This window comes from Cyprinus carpio, chromosome A9 (assembly GCF_018340385.1).
Source record: "Cyprinus carpio isolate SPL01 chromosome A9, ASM1834038v1, whole genome shotgun sequence".
Taxonomy (NCBI): Eukaryota; Metazoa; Chordata; class Actinopteri; order Cypriniformes; family Cyprinidae; genus Cyprinus; species Cyprinus carpio.
This window is the reverse complement of record NC_056580.1, coordinates 1,755,447-1,775,160: the sequence shown is the minus strand read 5'-3', so window position 1 is coordinate 1,775,160 and position 19,714 is coordinate 1,755,447. Positions and strand designations below refer to the sequence as shown.

Genomic DNA, 19,714 nt, shown 5'->3' with positions numbered 1-19,714 from the left:
GTCCCTCCATGAACACCTTCCTCAGAACAAGAAAAGTAGTGACCCTGAAGAAAATTCCTTCTATTACACAGCGGCCCTCAAACTTTTTTTTTTTCTTTCTCAGTTTGGTTTCAGCTAGGGCTGGGCACGATTAATCGGACACAATTAATCGCGATTGTCATGCGCATTTTGTCAGTAAAGCGGTTCTGTAATCAGCAGTAAATCCACCATCACCTGCTTTCAGGTGGAGCAGCAGCATTTACTACACAGAGCCGTAGTTCATAATCGCAATTTACTACACAGAGCCGTAGTTCATAATCCGAAATTTCGTTCGCGATTAATGACAGCTGTTTTGCGTATCTTCTCAGTGCAAAACTACGGCTCTGTGTAGTAGTAATGTTGGCTGTCCATCTGAGAGCACCTGAAAATACCACATTAACTTTTTACGTTTTTTACTCCAAACCTACTTCGTTACGTCAGTCGAGTGTTTGAAATAAATCCTTCTGTGAGATGATGTGGCTTCTTAAACAGAATAATTAAGGCACAGAATATCCCTTTGTATTCTAAGCAGTGATTAATAGCTATGTCAATTAGAATTTCATTTTAGATATAACTTTATATATGATGAAAGTTTAGCAATAAGAAGAACTCAGATAACACATATATTGCCGTAGTCGGTGTGTTTATTAGTTACGCTGAATCAAATGAAAGCAGTTAAATCTTCTGTTTATTCAGCTGCAGCGATAGGCATTTCTCTGGATTTCTTCTTCGGGGCATATTTAAATTTCCGCGCGAAAGCGCCCTCTGGTTTTGGATAGAGATTTACTGCTGTGATCACAGAACCGTGCTTCACTGAAAGATACGCATTACAATCACAACTTCTGCCTAATCGCGATTGATTGCCTTTGCGATTTAATTTCGATTAATTTAGCAGCCCTTTGTTTATTTTTTTTTCAGATTGGTTTCAGCATGATCAACGACCACATCTATAGACTGTACATTACGGGATCTTGTTTTGTGATGATTGAAGTGAAACAGTGTTTAAATGATTAAGTGAATGTTGAGATGAGGAGGAGATCTGGAGGATTTCAGAGACTCACAATGCTGAGTATCGGTCCATGGCCGACTGCACGTCTCTGCGGTACACTGTGCGTAGAATCACCATTATAGGGTCAAACTCTTTCTCCCAGACTTCCGCTGGAAAACACACACAGAAATTAACACAGGGGGTGAGTTATGAAAAAGGAGAATAATATAGAAACAGTCTCAGTCTGCCACCATGTGGCGAGAGCTTGATGACCACAATACAGTTACATAGTATCATACAGTTATATAATTATTATACAAAAAAAAAATTACTGTTACTGTTTACTGAAAATGAGCAGAATGCCTGTAGAAACTCATCGTTTGAATGCTGAAACACTGTATAAATATCGATTACCAAGGAATGGATGAAAATATCCTGATGTTTAGTTGACTTGTTATACTCATATCATTAAAGTACAGCACACTTGCACCACGGTGACTAATACACATCAAAAATGAACAACAACAACAAAAAAAAGATAATTTGTTTATCTAATCAGCATGAAAGTATGATTTCTGATGGATCATGTGACACTGAAGACTGAAGCAGTTTATTATGGATCATGTGACACTGAAGACTGAAGCAGTGAGTATTTCACAATGTTACCTTTTTATTTTGATCAAATAAATGCAGGTTTGGTGAACATAAGAGACTTCTTGGCATATAATTTTTAAAAATCTTACCGACCCCAGATACTAAAATGCCCATATCATAAAAATTAATTAGAGCTGAATCTCAACAGAAATATGTCCGGTCTCATTCTGTAACAGGTATGAGAAACAAACACACAACTATTGCTTCTGTGCTAAACGCCACAGTCATAGAGTCACACTGCCATCTGGAGGTAATGAGAGGCACACACAACATCCGAAAACAACAAATTTACAGAAAAATAAAAGGAAAAATAATAAGGTGCGTCACCTTTCGGCGTGTACATGCCCTGCTGCATGGATCCTCCAGGCTCAAACACCGGGGCTTTGAAATCAGCCACAGCAGACAGCATCTCCTCAAAACTACAGCTGCCCGGCACCACACCGCTCTTAGGGTTCGGATTCTCTGGGATCTACAACCGCGGTCAAGGACAAACCTCAAACTCTAACGTGATCAAATTATTAAAGAGGTCAATAATGTGGTAAGTGTCAAACATTAGTCACACAGGGAGGCCTGTGTGGTTGTGAATTATCTGAGGTTTTGTTTGTTTCCATTATTTTTTCAGGCCACCATTGTAAATAAGAACCTGTTCTTAATTCTTTCACAATTCAATTCACTCTTAACCAAAAGAGAGAGGAAAAGATAAGTTGATTCTCATGATACAAAATCGAGGACAACTTGACAAGCTGTACTAACGCTTGCAAAAACAATCAAAGCGGAGTATTTGTTGAACTTCCTGTGAGTACATCATGTTTTCGTGGTGAAAGGATACAAGATCTAGCAGGGAACTGTGGGTACGATCATTCATACACAACTGTGACACCATCTCCGCTCTCAAAATCTCATCATCAGACATTCCTGCAATGACACACAAAGAGAGAAAGACATGAGCTAATATTTCCCACATTTCCGAGTTTCCGAAAAAACACACACACAACACACGAGAAGCTCATGTGTGCTATCACACTGAAAGACAACTAAGTTTCTAAAGTTTTTCAGTTAACACAGAACATTTATATAGAAACATGCTTTCAAAATACAGGTGTGAGTCTAGTCATTAATTTTAATAGTTTATTTATAGTCAAACTGTGTGAATGTAACCGCATTCAGAACTCGAACACAGTCATATTCTGAAGCCTTAGATTTACCAATTAGAAGTAACATGTTCCAATGATAAGTCTTTTGAGCTTCACGTTGTGTTGTATTTTTGTTATTGAGATGGTGTGGATATGAGTGTATTTTTATTCTGATAATTATGAGTAGTGAGGTGGAAGGTCACCCTCCAGCATGGGTCTCTCCTGCTCCGAGTCCAGCACTGCGTTCTGATGCTGAGACGCCATCGTCAGCAGATCCACCACCTTGAACCTGACATACACACAAAGCTTTTAGGATCCATCGCAGGGTGTAAAAACCCCAATCCAAGACAGAAAAGTTGTCGTACCTCTCAAACACTGAGGAAATGAAGTAATCTGGATCCAATCTAGATGCACACACCTAAAGACCAAAAAATAAATAAATAAATACCAATGTCTCAGGAGGGGGTCATATGATGTGATTTCAAGTTTTCCTTTCTCTTTGGAGTGTTACAATCTGTTTGTGAATAGATAAGATCCCTAAAGTTGCCAAGACTTTGTACTCAAACCCAAAGAGATGTTCTTTATAAAAGTTAAGACTTGTCCACACCCTCCTAAAACACCTTGTTTAAACACGCCCCCATGTCTATGTCACTGTGTGGGAAGATTTGCATAACACCGCACAAATGTTCACACAAAGAAAGGAGGAGTAACTTTTATTCTCAATGTAGTATTGTTGCTGCCGCCACCATTGCGTCGAGACACTGTGTGTTTCGTTGTGGAAGTGAAAATACTTTGTTTGGTCTTCCAAAAGAGGACACAACTAGAAATCAGTGGTTAAGTTGTATTTACAACACTGTTCCAAAACAGTTCAAACCAAATATTCGTGTGTGCGCAACAAATTTAACGGAGGACTGTTTCCTGAACCTACAATGCTGGCTGTTCTGACTCACAGCCTGTAAGTACGTTTTCATATTTTAATTTTAATTTGCCACTGATGATTCAAACGTGAGCTTGTTGTTTGTCGTTTCTACGATCACAAATGCAGACAAATGATTTCATTTTAACGCAGCACGATATGCAACGCAACGCATAAAAAGACAGTATAAGTCATTATAATCCGTAATTATGTCCCCACTGGATTCTACAAAAGCCTCGTTTGTAATGGGTTTTAATGTTTTTGTCTTGTCGCTTTGGGACACGGCATCACAGTATGGTAAGGGGCGTAACATTTCCGTCACACGCTTGAGGTACTCGACCAATCACAACGCACTGGATAGCCGGCCAATCAGAGCACACCTCGCTTTTCAGAACAATGAGCTTTGTTAAAATCTATGCGTTTCAGAAAGTCGGGGCATAGAGGAGCAACAATAATGTACAGTATGTGGAAAATAATGTGTTTTTTGAACATTAAACCACAAACACATTGCATTAAACCAAACACACAAAATAATGTTCTTTTCAGTAACATCATATGACCCCTTTAACACTCAGAAAGTGCTAAATATTAGTAGCAATAGGCTTTCACCTCAAATCCTACTGAATAAAATTGATGTATCCTGTGTGTGTTCTAACAACTACTTAAATTGAAATAATCACATGATGTGCTGTTGTGGCAAAGAATTCTGGACCCTGGATGAACACCTATTTCAGTACAGAAGTTTTAGGTAAGCGAGCGAGAGAGAGAGTATCAGCACGTTACCTGCAGGAGGTAGATGTCCGGGTCAATCATGGAGTTACAGAAGTGAGACTGGACATAAGTCATGGCCTGGCCTTTAATCTGCAGCCCATTTCTCACCCACATGTTACTATGGATCTCAGACAGGCTAGCCTGCACACACACACACACACACACACACACACAGATCAACACATGGGTCCCGTCTACTTATCACACACTGTAGCATTACCATCATAACATCAAGTCACACGCCAGAAGTGAAATGCCAGACATCAGTGAAGATTTATGACAAACGGCTGCTTCAGCTGTCCTCTGCTTCAGCAGCGTTTAGAGCACTGATGGACAAAATGAAGCCTTGTGTGTGGCCATATTTTAGCACCTAGATCTAAAAACAAAAGCAATATTTTACACTATAAATAACATCAGTGGGTACAGCTCATATATACAGTTCTAGGCAGTCCAGATTCATAGGATTTTCTTTTATCCATGAAACATATGTTCTGAAGCAAGCATGACTCAAGTTTTGAAAACTGTAACGGAGGGGTACAGGGGGCACCACGAGTGAACTGTCCAAGGGTATTTTTTTTTACTCGACTGACAAATAGATGTAAAAAAAAAAAAAAAAAAAAAAAAACCTCACAAAGAAATGAAACAAAACATTTGGCAATTTTCCTTGTTTAATGTTTTCACTACCTTAAGACATGAATTAAATAATGTTGAAATTGTTACATTTATTGTATTTAACTACATATTTAAATGTCTATTAATCTGTCAGTTTTAAAGCAGTTGATTTAACTTCATTTTTAGGTGTGAATTATTAAATTGATAGCTTGTTCCTTCACTTAAAGTTAGGGTAGGTGATCTTGGAGAAGCTAGCAATAGCAAGCTAGATTTGAACGCATAAGATCCCACCCTCCCTGCAAATCACTCTCCAAAGGGCCACACCTCCTCCAAAACACATGACTGCGCTCAAGCAGAGCAGAGGCTACCCGGCGACACCATGAGAGACGGCGTTGGTGGAAGACTGAAACTCATGTCCCATTCACCACTGAGAAAACATAACATCCTCCGTCTGCAACAGCGGAATGGAAGGAGCTAACGAGTCACGACGTATCACGTCTGCACAGAGGTATGCAAATACATACGTTAAGAGGCAGATAGGACAGCTTATCGTAGTCCTTGGACCGAGGAATATGATTGGATGAACAAAATACCCACAAAAGATTATTTAAATCTATTTTTGTGTTAAATGAAAAAGTATCAAGGAGACATTATAAATAGTAGCTTTAGAAAGAAATATTTTGTTTGATTCATCATAAAATTTATTAAACAAACGTTTAGGCTACAACGGCCTAACATCAACTACGGAACATTAAAGAAGATAATGTGACAAAGATCTATATGTTTTGTATTTTTTGTTCATGCAATGAAAGTCACTGGTAACCAAAACAGGTTGGATATAAACAAAATACCTTCTTTTATGTTGAGCAAAGAAAAGTCAGTCATTCAGGCTTGACATGAGGGTGAGTAAATGACAATGTATTTATTTTTGGGGGAACTATGCCTTTAACGTCTAACTTTTATTTATTTTTTTATAAATGAAATGATACTGTAAGAAACTAAAACTGCCAGCAGGTGGCAGTAAATGTCTTCCTGAGCTGTTCATTCATTGGATTCATTCAAACGGCTGATTCATTCAGGAATTATGTAAACGGCTCTCTTTATGAATGTGCCTTTGAATCATTGGTTCACACGCTTCGTTCAAAATGAGGATCCATTCAGAAACTGGGGCGGGGCTAATGCGTTAAATATTTTAATCACATTATTTTTTATGACTAATTAAGTTAACGCATTAAACTGACAGCCCTAATATAAATACATTTAGACCACTTAGTGATTGCTATCGGGATATGAAGAGAATTTCAACCAGCATAACAAAAAATGTTTTTGAACCACACCACCTACCCTACCTTTAAGTTTAAGTGTCACTCATAGTCCTCCACAGTGGGGAAGACTTTCAGTGAATGACTAGTTCAGTTTTGATCTGTTCCACACACAAAGCTATCATGAAATTTAGTGTACAAGTCGTATATGCTACTATCATGATGTATTTGTAGTCTAGCCAGCACTAGTCATGGATAACAGTTTTCGATTTTCGACACGAGGGTGAACAAACGCGGATACATTTTAGGCGAGCCACTGATTAATCACACACAATCAGGCACTCACTTCCAATTGATTAATACTTCTCTTAATGTCTTCATTCACCTTCGTTGTTTATTACCTGTATCTGAAGAGGGTGAACCATGATCTTCATAAGCATCTCCTGATCAGGAAGCAAACTGTCCAAATCCAGACCTTGACACTTCACTCCCTGCAAAACATCAAAAAAACACAGATTAGTTTATAATCAGGGTCTGACATATTCATACTCAATACGGATAGCTTTTTTGGTGACAGAACTGGGACTAAAATCTGCCCAGGATTTTGCAGGTCTATCACAATTTACAACATATCAGCCAGTTCAATACACATATACTTGCTGACATGCACGTACCAGACTTTTTACTATTTGCATTACTCGGCTTATACGTGTTTGCTCATTTCAAACTGGTTCCCAATATTAGTGGTACCAATATTCTTACCGCAGGTTGCATCCTTTTACAAGGAGGAGACTGCCTTTCTGAGTAAGACACTGAATTATTCACTCAACTGATTTGTTGAACAACACATGGGTTCTGAGTGTGAGACTGTGCTTCAAGCTCACCTTGCTGAGGAACATGGCATAGTATCTATGGAGAGGTAAATGAAAGGTCAGCTGGTTGAGGGCAGGCTGTGACAGAGAGAGGGGGGGGGGATTACTTACTGGTTCCACTTTATCAAGACATAATCTGACAGTGTGAACATCAAGACTGTACCTCATCTACAAACCCAATGGCATCAAACCACATCTGAAGAGTATCCAGACAGTACTGCACCACTGTCTTAGTGTACTCTTGGGTCTCCTGGCAACACACAATATTTTTAATACATAAACAAACCTGCTACAAAAACATTAATAACGGGCTGTTCACTCAGAACACATTTTTGAATTCTAATGCGCTGCTTTTCCATTGTATCTTAATGTGCTAGATGGGCATGTGTGGCCTCCGGGGTCTCATGTCCTTTGCAGCATCTCATACATGACCCAGCTTTCTAAAAATGAGCCACTCAAGGTAAAATAAGTTAAATGACTTAAGACCTTACAAAAGACCCCTGAAAGCAATTGTCAAGTAACATGTATTTATTGCATTACACCAACAGTTCTAGAAGATACAAACCTGTGATCTAATAAGAGCATTTTAAAACAAAAAGGTGTTGGAGTGTGATGAATGTAGCCTCACTTTGACTTTGCAGTGTGTCAGGAGACCCCACATGGGCTGAGCACAGGCCTCCAGCTCAGCTGCAAACGCTGCATAATACGTCTGAGACTCAAACTCCACGTGTTCATTCAGCTCTCTCTTATTCAGATTCATCCCTAACACAGGAAAAGCCACAGAGAGGAAATCCATAACATCAGAGTGAATCATTGGCTCGCTGAGATCACATTTCAGTAACATAACCTATATCGCAGAGAGAGTTCTTTCATTTTAATCAACAAAGACCTTCCTAAAATTAATAATCCTGGATGCTTGTTATGTAGTTAACATCTATATAAAAGGCATTCAAGCCTATGATATATTATAAGTGCAGTCACATTATCGAAAGCCTATTTTACAATAAAGCACAGCCTCTCCGAACTCATTGCTTAAGTAAACACTAATTAATTCGCATTTTGATATTCATAGGACTGAGAAAAAAAAAAGAAAAAAAAAAAAGCACTACAGACTTTGAAACAAAAACTCTATGACTGCAGGATTTCCTTTCAGTCCCTGACCTTGGAAGAAGGAGACGAAACTCATCCAGGGCAGCAGCAGAGACTGATCCTCCAGGAAGCGCTTGGCCACACTTTGGTGCGAGAGGATATTAATAAAATCACTAACTAAAGGCCAGTAGGTGTTATTCTTCAGCAGAGCTTCACCACAGTTCACCACCACGTGATGATTACTCTCCTCATCTGTGACAGATCGAAGACATTTTGTAGCTGGCAACCCAATAAATTCGCAAATAGTGCATTGTATGCATACTGCGAGTAGTGTGGCAGCATGCCATTTGGACACAGCCTATAATTAGCTTCTTTTGTTACCTTGCAGTTCGCTCTTGATAAGGCAGCTCTCCATCATGTAGATGAGCACAGTGACCATGATGTCCAGTAACTGGCACTCCTCTGTGACGTGTCTCGCCAGCTCCTCGTTACTGAAGAGCTGCACGCTGATGTGAACGATGCGGTTGGACATGGTGTCCGACTCGTGGCTCTTCATGAGGGTCTTCATGATGAAGGCATAGTGTTGTACAAATGTTTTAGTGAAAGTGATCTGTGGCACAGGAGAAGGACGTTCACGTGTTATAGATTTTAGTTAAAAAATTTTTTATATATATATATATATTATTTAGAGATCATGGGCTGGTTGCAGCAGCTATACAAAAGTTACAACTCACAGCCTTGTGGTGTAAAGGGGCACTAATTTACACACTATTACATATTTGTCTATATGATATACAGTACAGGTCAAAAGTTTGGAAACATTACTATTTTTAATGTTTTTGAAAGAAGTCTCTTCTGCTCATCAAGCCTACATTTATTTGATCAAAAATACAGAAAAAAACAGTAATATTGTGAAATATTATTACAACTTATCTAAATAATAGTTTTCTATTTGAATGTACTTTAAAAAAATAATTTATTCCTGTGATGCAAAGCTGAATTTTCAGCATCATTACTCCAGCCTTCAGTGTCACATGTAACATCCAGTCTATCACATGATCATTTAGAAATCATTCTAATATTCTGATTTATTATGAGTGTTGGAAACAGTTCTGCTGTCTAATATATTTGATGAATAAAAGGTTAAAAAGAACTGCATTTATTCAAATTAAAAAAAAAAATTCTAATAATATATATTCTAATAATATATTTTCTTTACTATCACTTTTTATCAATTTAACACATCCTTGCTGAATAAAAGTATTGATTTTATTTTAAAAAAAGAAAAAAAACAATTACTGACCCCAAATTACTGACTTATACACTATATTGTTATTACAACATATTAATATTTTAAAAACATAGCTTCTTTTTTTTTTCTTTTTTTTTTAAAAATTTTTATTCATCAAAGTATCCTAAGAAAGTATCACATGTTCTGAAAAAAATATTAAGCAGCAGAACTGTTTTCCAACTTTGATAATGAATCATCATATTAGAATGATTTCTAAAGGATCATGTGATAATGATCCTAAAAAATTCAGCTTTGCATCACAGAAATAAATGAATTTAAAGTATAATAAATTTAAAAACAATTATTTTAAATTGTAATAATATATCACAAAATTACATTTTTTCTGTATTTTTGATGAAATAAATGCAGGCTTGATGAGCAGAAGAAACTTCTTTCAAAAACATTAAAAATAGTAATGTTTCCAAACTTTTGACCTGTACTGTACATACATTAAACTTTTAAGGCTTTTGTGTTCCTTCTAAAAAGTATCACGTTGTATCGCAAAACATATCACATTACATCAAGAACCTCATATTTCCATCACAAATGTTTCTCGAGAAGACAAAATGTTTGCGAGCGAACAGATACGTTTTGTAAGCAAATGGAAAAGATTTAGTAAAAGCATTTAACTATAGCTTTTCCTTCCTTCTAATTTTTTAGAATGTCTCTTAACAGGACAAATATTGAATGTAAACTTCATAATAAATAAATACACATTACTTTACAAAGAGCTTACAATCTAATAGCTAAAGTCGGTCTTCATAACAGATGGTGCAACAAAAGTTAAGCAGAAAGTTACTTCCCATACCGTATGTTAGGTCTAATATTAATACTCCAAAAGTTGCAAAGAGCGTAACAAATTAAATTTAGGGGAAAAAAATACTGCCGATTTACAGGTTAAACAAAGCAAGATTAATTTTGGATCCTGCATACATGAGAGTTTAGCATTGAATACCTTGTAATCCTGATCTGGCAACATGTTGAGCAAAAAAGTGACCATCTTCTGTGGAAATTCATACTTAATAGTCCAAAACAATAACTCTTCTAAAAAACATTTATGTTTCAGGGTGTCCATTATGGATGGATCTAAGGAAACAGGAAAAGAGCAAGGAAATGTGATTGTTTTTGTTACTCATTATTCAGGGGATAACTGTTCATGAGCTTTACGGATGATGAGATCTAACGGGCTCTACCTTTGGTACTGCTACTGAGCTTGACTCTTTTCCTCTGGCCCACACCCTGCAGTCCATCCTGATCCTCCTGTCAGACAAATACATGAACCGCTTTTCTCAACAATGAGCACAGCTTAAACAATCAGTTCAGTGGCTAAAAGAAGGCTGCAGTCTCAACAATGACACAGAAGGAAGACACACCCTGCTGTGTTTGTTTTGACTAGTTGCTGGGGCACATTTTATCTATCCCACAAGTCTGTGAGCCTACCTCTTTGCTAGAGTCCTCCAGACTGGCAGCAGCAGTAGCTCCTAAAATAATAATAAACATAAAGAAAAATGTTATAACCGTGTTACCGAAGAGTCATCAAGACCTGTTTCTCCCTATGCACCCATCAGGCATAAATCACAGAAGAGGCAGCAGGTGTTACCCAGTAGACTGAGCGCTCCTGCCCCAGCCGGGGTGTCTGTAGCCCCAGCTCCTGTTCCTTTCTCCTCCACCGACAACAGACCTGAACTCTTCAGTGCTGACAAATACTTCTCATAGTTCCTCTTCGCATAAACATTCTCCTCTTGACCTGTGGGTGTGGGACAATACAGGAGTGTGAACGCTGAGCTGAAAATTATTTGAGCCTATTATTAAAGGCTGAAATGTAAAAAAAAAAAAAAAAAAAAAAACTCATCTGGAAAAAGCCCATTATGGTGGCTAATAGCTGCAAAAACAGCTTGATTAAAAAACGTTGGAATTATGATATTAAAAAACTAAATACATCAATGCATAAAAGTCCACATCAGTAACAACAATACTTTTAAAATGACTTTTCCGAAAGGGGATTTTCACAGCTATGCCAGAGGGTTTTTATTTGATGAAATAAAAATAAAAGCCTAATTTTAACAAGATCCATGATCACTGCACATACAGTAGTTTTATGAATCTCTCACAATGTAAAGCAGCTTTGTAACATGCTGTTATTGAAGGATGGATAGGTTTAAACAGGACAGCAAACCCACAACCTATCAGTAATTATTGTGACTCGTTTCACATTAAAACAAGACAACATCTCATCAATCAATCATTTGCATATATACAGGTCGTTCTCAAAAAATTAGCATATTGTGAAAAAGTTCATTATTTTCCAGGTCTTTTATTGTTTTAATACTGATGATTTTGGCATACAGCTCATGAAAACCCAAAATTCCTATCTCAAAAAATTAGCATATTTCATCCGACCAATAAAAGAAAAGTGTTTTTAATACAAAAAAAGTCAACCTTCAAATAATTATGTTCAGTTAGTCACTCAATACTTGGTCGGGAATCCTTTTGCAGAAATGACTGCTTCAATGCGGCGTGGCATGGAGGCAATCAGCCTGTGGCACTGCTGAGGTGTTATGGAGGCCCAGGATGCTTCGATAGCGGCCTTAAGCTCATCCAGAGTGTTGGGTCTTGCGTCTCTCAACTTTCTCTTCACAATATCCCACAGATTCTCTATGGGGTTCAGGTCAGGAGAGTTGGCAGGCCAATTGAGCACAGTTATACCATGGTCAGTAAACCATTTACCAGTGGTTTTGGCACTGTGAGCAGGTGCCAGGTCGTGCTGAAAAACGAAATCTTCATCTCCATAAAGCTTTTCAGCAGATGGAAGCATGAAGTGCTCCAAAATCTCCTGATAGCTAGCTGCATTGACCCTGCCCTTGATAAAACACAGTGGACCAACACCAGCAGCTGACATGGCACCCCAGACCATCACTGACTGTGGGTACTTGACACTGGACTTCAGGCATTTTGGCATTTCCTTCTCCCCAGTCTTCCTCCAGACTCTGGCACCTTGATTTCCGAATGACATGCAAAATTTGCTTTCATCCGAAAAAAAAAAAAAAAGTACTTTGGACCACTGAGCAACAGTCCAGTGCTGCTTCTCTGTAGCCCAGGTCAGGCGCTTCTGCCGCTGTTTCTGGTTCAAAAGCACACGCCTGTGCACGGTGGCTCTGGATGTTTCTACTCCAGACTCAGTCCACTGCTTCCGCAGGTCCCCCAGGTCTGGAATTGGTCCTTCTCCACAATCTTCCTCAGGGTCCGGTCACCTCTTCTCGTTGTGCAGCGTTTTTTTGCCACACCGTTTTCCTTCCCACAGTCTTCCCACTGAGGTGCCTTGATACAGCACTCTGGGAACAGCCTATTCGTTCAGAAATTTCTTTCTGTGTCTTACCCTCTCGCTTGAGGGTGTCGATGATGGCCTTCTGGACAGCAGTCAGGTCGGCAGTCTTACCCATGATTGCAGTTTTGAGTAATGAACCAGGCTGGGAGTTTTTAAAAGCCTCAGGAATCTTTTGCAGGTGTTTTAGAGTTAATTAGTTGATTCAGATGATTAGGTTAATAGCTCGTTTAGAGAACCTTTTCATGATATGCTAATTTTTTGAGATAGGAAATTTTGGGTTTTCATGAGCTGTATGCCAAAATCATCAGTATTAAAACAATAAAAGACCTGAAATATTTCAGTTGGTGTGCAATGAATCTAAAATATATGAAAGTTTAATTTTTATCATTACATTATGGAAAATAATGAACTTTTTCACAATATGCTAATTTTTTGAGAAGGACCTGTAGGTTCTTTATGATTAAATCAATTGAATATATATTTTTTTTTGTGGAGGTGAGAGAGTGGAAACGGTCAAACAAACAAACAAGTGATAAATGAAACAACAAATAAACAAAAGGTGTTTAAAAACTCAAGTGACCGGAAAAAACAAGAAGCAGGCAGACACGACTTCAATTGTTCGACTACTCTACAGACAAAACCAACACATTTCAGACATACTCACCCATGCTCAGTTCTTTAAAGGTCTGCTGATTGGTTAAGATCTTGGTGAGAACAGTGCGCATGGCTCCGCCCATCTTGGTGAGCTCTTCTAAGAAGGATATGTGCAGGTCTAACTGCTGCAGAACCTTCTGCAGATCTCTGTCAGCGGCCGACTCTGCCAGCACATGATAAGATGTGTGTGTGTTTGACAAAATAAAGCAGCATTCAAAAGCACCGACGTTATTTTACATCACAGATAGTCTTATTCATTGCTGGTTTTTAAAATCCTATTTGTAAAAGCTAAGCAAAGTGTTTCTGATCAGATTATGAGCTGAATCCACTGAGCCAGGTCCAAACTAAACACTTCAAAGACCCCATGAAATGAAAACTGGAGTTTTGTGGCTTCTAGTTCTATGAGTTTTGAGGAACTCAAGTGTACACCTATAAATTCACGAAATAGCCTTTAGAAAACAAACACATTAATCATGGAAGCAGGATTCTTCAATATGCCCTGCCTCAACTCTTCCTATGAGAAATACATCAACATGATGCTTGCATGCTTGGGAAGCCATTCCATGTGGTCTTTAAAGCAGTTACAGCACTGCATGTGCGTTACAGAATGAATGAAGAATGTTGGTAACAACTTTGGCTCCCATTGACTTCCATTAGATGGACAAAAAAAATACAATGGAAGACAAAAAATTTTGGTTTCCAACATCAATCAACAATTTTTTTTTTTTTTTTTTTTTAAAGAAAAGAAACGTAGGTTTGTAATGGCATGAGGGTAGGTAAATAATGACATAATTTTCATTACTGAGTGGACTATCCCTTTAAAGGAAGAGTTCAGCCCAATATGAAAATCTGATATGGATTTACTGTCCAAGAGGCAGATCAGTTTTTTTCTTTAACAGAACATTTGGAGAATTCAGAGAAATGTAGCATTACATCACTTGCTCAGCAATGGATGCTCTGCAGTGAATGGGTGCCGTCAGAATGAGAGTCCAAACAGCTGATAAAAACATCACAGTAATCCACAGAAACATCTAATATTCATGTTTAGTAATACTCTATAATAAACAAATCCATCAAGACATGTTTACCTTCAAGCCATTGCTTCCAGCTTAAATTAGAGATTAAATTATTACATAAAATTGCTTTCACTTTCTTGAAATCCAGTCTGAATCAGGAGAGAAATATGCACGGATAAAAAAAAAAACAATAAATAAAAAAAAAAAAAAAAACCCTTTGCAAGCGAAACAGTCCAAAACTGTTATTGGTGGTGGATTTTGATGTGAGCAAACAGGGAATGGACTTTTTCATTTGTGAAAGCATTTTTTATGAATTATGGACTCACATTTTGGCCAGAAGTGATTTAAAGTTTAAAGTTAAACTGCCTTGATGGATTTTTTTTTTTTTTTTTTTTTTTTTTTTTTTAACAAACAAACAGCTTTTCACTTCACAAGACATTAACTGACGTACTGGAGTGGTGTTGATTACTGTGATGTTTTTATCAGCTGTTTGGATTCTCATTCTGACGGCACCCATTCACTGCAGAGCATCCATTGCTGAGCAAGTGACGTAATGCTACATTTATCCAAATCCATTCCAATGAAGAAACATCACATCTACATCTTGGAAGGCCTGAGGGTGAAACCTCCAATAAATTCAATTTTGGGTGAAGTGTTCCTTTAAGGTGTGATCTGGTGTTCTCACCTGGCTCCGTGTAGCCGTCTCTCAGGTACTGAATGATAGTGATGATAAACCGCGGCAGCACCATCTCAGACATGAGCAGCAGATCCCGAGGGACTGACGGCACATTCTCTCCTGTTTTTAATCGATGCCTACTGCAAAACCTGTCACACAAGAGCATGTAAATTAGAATTCAACATGCTGTTTAGTGCACAAAACATCCATTGTCATCTTAACAAATACAAATTCTTATACAGGAAGAAACTTTAATTTCAGTTTCAGTAAGAAAATATTTTGGCGCATCATTCATAAATGCTGTCTTAGCATTTATAGTAAACATCATCTGTAATCTTGGCAGTGAATGTGGCTAAAAAGGCAATGGATTTCTTTAAATAAGAATAGAGATCATTTTGAATCTGAAAGAACATGCGTGTACGGTGACGTCACTCTCCAGAACAAAAGCAAAAGTGTTAGTGGAGCTGATGCTTTTTCACACTACACTCCTTCCAAGAATAAAACTGCCAATATCCTCATTCCTGCACAGCACAACACTTCATGATAAATAAACCCTTTACTGATCAAATACAGCGAATCTTTTGAGCTCCAGCTGACCGCGGTCATATCCGGCCCCCACATCCGAACCTCTAAACGTCTAATAACACACAGGGATGTAACGATTACCGGTTTGACGATAAATCATGATAAAATTCCCCACAGTTAGTATTACCGTTTCATCTTTTAATTATCATTAAAACCGTATTAGATTACCGCAATTTGAACAACTCGTGATAAATAAATACTGTCCAGCATAAAGCACAGTTTTGAGTAACAGTCTCAGGTGTGCACAGCACACAGAGTGGTTTCGTTCTGAGTGAAAACAGGGCGGAGTAGATGGGAGGTTTTATAAGAGTGCTAAGGGAATTATACAAATGAAATGAATGAGGTCTGGTACAAATGACATACAAAATTGGCATAGGCTATAGGCTCATATATTAACATTTAAAATACAATCACTCAAACACACGCAATCTTAGGCTAGACGATGATTCCTCTACGGAAATTTGAAATCTGCCCGAAATATTTAAACCGCTTTTTGCACAGGCTTACAAATGAATATATGAATCAGTTAATTATATGACTGTACTTCTGAAGGCAGGGATCACGGAAATTCTACACAGTAGGTTACATTTCTGTGTTGCAAACATTAAATACTAATAACGAAAGTATTGGGATAAAAGTTTATAGCTGATGTTGCGGCAGCCGCATCCAAAACGAGAATCTGACCTTTGGAACTCATTACGCTTCAAATAAAGATTGTAGGCTTGTACATTACATAATTATGCCAGTAGGTAGAGACCAGAGACTGTTAAAATGCATTTGATGTCTAATTCATTCAATCAAGAAATTTGTTCAAAAACAATCGAATCAAGGTCATTCATTTATTTCAAATATTATTATTATTATTTTTTTTTTTTTTACATATTTTTATTTTTAATAGGCTCACTTATAACATTTTAGACCCATTTAGAACAATAAATAAAACATTTTGTAAGAAACGTAAGTGAATTAGCCAATATATTATTTAGTTTTTTTCTAATGTTTTGTTTTCAGAATCGTGGGAGAACGGTGATCTCTATTCTGAAAATCAATTATCCAGAGTCACAGCTTAATAAATGATACCTGGCATCTCAATAATAGTCTACTATTATTACTGTTTCTAATAGCGTATTAAAATGTAGACTAGGATGTCAAATGTACAATCTTACAGACTTTGTGTAGTAGCCGACAACATCAAGGGGGTACATTTATAATGCATTATAATGCTGCTTTTCATCAAGTGTGCAAAGTTCTACAAACCCAGTGGGCAAAAACGGACAGAATTTGCATGCCCTGCAGTAAATTTTGACCTGTTAATGAAAAACAAGCTTACGTGGATTCCACACATTTAAACAATTCAGATAAGTTATCTAGAATTACTTATTTAGCAGATAAAATACATATAATCATTTATAAACCAATTATCATTATGACTTATATCTTCTCTTTATTTAAAGGCTGAAATGTGAGGTTTACCTTTTTATTAAACTTTTTCAAAGCTTTATTTGAACATTTACATCAGATATTTGAACATGCTATTGTCAGTCAAGTTGTCATTAAAATCCGAACATCACTGGTAATGTTATTGTTTTAGTGATTATGCAGACAAAAAGTCAAAAGTCATATAAAACTTTAAGTGATTTATGCGTTTGTACTTTTTTTAACATCTCCAGCACATCTCCGTGCTGATACTGATAACCGTGATCATTTTGGTCACTATAATCATACGTTGCATCCCTAAGCACAAATGTTCAAGAGAAGGCCCTGCGCAGTGAGCAGAGTGAGAGACCTGTCACTGACCCTGTGGGTGGGTTAAAAATAACCCAGACTGTGTCACTCTCTGTAAGGCAGTGATCAGGTGCCACAGCCCCCCCGACAGCCCTTATGTTAGTGCGTTAGGTGGGAAGCGGTACACTAGGTTTGAGACAATGTCCAAAAAATGGTGCTGATTCAGGACAGACCTATGATTGGATGACACAATAGGCTGGACACCTGTGATGCCCCAAAATACTGCCGATCGGGGATGTGTCAGTGATATGAAGCCCTAGGTAGTCAGGTCACTAGCTTGAGAACATGATGCACAAAAAACGCAGAATTAGAAAGCACTGATACCCAACAGCGCTGTCCTGTAGGCTGCTCGCAAAGTTTGAGACCATTATGTCAAAAACTGTTGCTGACTCAGGATGTGCATATGGTTCCCACACACGATGTCTAGAGCTCTTTGAGACTATTATATCCAAAATGCATGCTCATGTATAGTACTCTTATGACGCTGCAGAACCAGAACACAACTATAATGTGATATCAACGAGCCAGTGTTATGAGAACCACAAATTGTGCCGATAATGATGACTAGGTAGACATCTTACAAGGTTTGAGTATAAAACACTCCAAAATACTGCATATTCATAATTCACCTAATACACCTAATCATGCTAGGTGTGGTGACTATGATTACTCGAATTCTGCTGCAGATTTGGGACACCTCTATGTTATGATCGGTGTTATTTTATCATCATCAATATGCTATTATTATGATTTAATACTGTGAATCAGAATTTTTATTTATGTGATTTTTTTAAGATGGCAGCTCTATGACATAATCCCCAAAACAGCCGCTAACTCAGGATGTGCCTATATTATGATTTCCAAAAATGTTGTCTCGCCAGGTTTGGGACTATGACGTTTCAATACCTGCCCATCACATTAGGCTGGAGACTACGATCCCTTAAAGTCTGCTGGTGATTTGGTATACGTATGTGTTATGATGCTAAATAATAATAATAATAATTTTTATAATTTTTTTAATGATGATTATTATGGTTATTATTTTGATGATGATGTCAAGATAGGCACATCGCAAGCTTCCACATTATGATCCCAAAAACGCTATTGATTGTATGCTATGACGCGCAAATCTTAGGATGCGCCCCAAACGCTGTCCGGGTAGTCCGCTCCCTGTCGAGGGTTTGAGACACAGCCCGTGTCGGTCTGTGAGTGTGTACTGACCCGCTCTCTCTCATCACGTTCCCGTCCCCGCAGTCACAGGCCCCGCCGGCCTGACTCCGGAACATGTTAAAGTCGTGGCCCGTGTGGTCGCCGTTATTGAAGCACTCCGCGCATAGCGACATGCACGGCGAGATGCCGCAGGTCCGGCAGCGGTACGCCACGAAGTTTGCGGTCCACACCAGTCCGCAGAGGGTGGCGTTATCGTAGGAGCGTACGGTCCGGCAGAACTCGTCGAAGCCGTCGCCTCCAGCCAGCAGCCATTTACACCACTCCAGCGCCTCCGGCTCCGAGCCCCGCTCCGGGTGCAGCACGCTATCTAGCAGCTCCTGCAGCTGCCGCAGCCCCGAGCTGTTGTCAGTCCTCTTCAGGTCAGCCTTCAGGTGGGCGGCGGTGGATTTCTTGTCCCGGCGCAGCAGCGACGCCGCCATCATGCGCTACGGGTTTGTTGTGCTCACTTTATTTTGGTTGTCTCGTTGCTGTGATCGCGGCGCTTCTCGCGAGGTCTTGTTGCTACGGCTCTCTTGCGAGTCTCGCGAGAATAGCTCTGGAGTGGCGTGAAACGAGGAACGAGGCAGAGATTTGTGGTTCAGAAATTAACGTGACACTTAGCATACGTGTTTTTATTTATTTATTTATTTTTATTTATTTATTTTTCAGTGAGAAACAGCGCAAGCAATTTGTCATAAAGGAGGTAACAGTATTTGCAGTGCCACACGTTTTTAAGAAGCTATGGTTCAATGCTACCGCAAATGTTTTTAATAAATTGCAGTAAACCTTTTGTTTCAATTTTTTTGTCTCTGTAACTGATCAGATATAATTGGTCGAAATTAATTTCTATACCTAATT

The 19,714-nt window shown here is 38.4% G+C and overlaps 1 protein-coding gene across 1 annotated transcript in view; it reads right to left on the bottom strand.

The window, feature by feature from the left end:
• The window catches only part of ubr3 (ubiquitin protein ligase E3 component n-recognin 3), a 58,353-nt gene extending 38,994 nt beyond the window's left edge, over positions 1-19,359 (bottom strand). Inside the window, exons 1-19 of the mRNA XM_042763119.1 lie at positions 18,869-19,359; positions 15,287-15,426; positions 13,596-13,748; positions 11,207-11,353; positions 11,047-11,087; positions 10,800-10,866; positions 10,562-10,692; positions 8,697-8,925; positions 8,388-8,567; positions 7,855-7,988; positions 7,390-7,476; positions 7,239-7,304; positions 6,756-6,845; positions 4,493-4,621; positions 3,159-3,211; positions 2,990-3,082; positions 2,490-2,616; positions 1,988-2,129; positions 1,080-1,176 (exon numbers count right to left, since the gene is read on the bottom strand). Coding sequence (XP_042619053.1) covers positions 1,080-1,176; positions 1,988-2,129; positions 2,490-2,616; positions 2,990-3,082; positions 3,159-3,211; positions 4,493-4,621; positions 6,756-6,845; positions 7,239-7,304; positions 7,390-7,476; positions 7,855-7,988; positions 8,388-8,567; positions 8,697-8,925; positions 10,562-10,692; positions 10,800-10,866; positions 11,047-11,087; positions 11,207-11,353; positions 13,596-13,748; positions 15,287-15,426; positions 18,869-19,299 — 2,537 coding nt within the window. The 5' untranslated portion in view covers positions 19,300-19,359. The remainder of the gene's footprint in view (positions 1-1,079; positions 1,177-1,987; positions 2,130-2,489; positions 2,617-2,989; positions 3,083-3,158; positions 3,212-4,492; positions 4,622-6,755; positions 6,846-7,238; positions 7,305-7,389; positions 7,477-7,854; positions 7,989-8,387; positions 8,568-8,696; positions 8,926-10,561; positions 10,693-10,799; positions 10,867-11,046; positions 11,088-11,206; positions 11,354-13,595; positions 13,749-15,286; positions 15,427-18,868) is intronic.
• Positions 19,360-19,714: the final 355 nt, after the last annotated feature.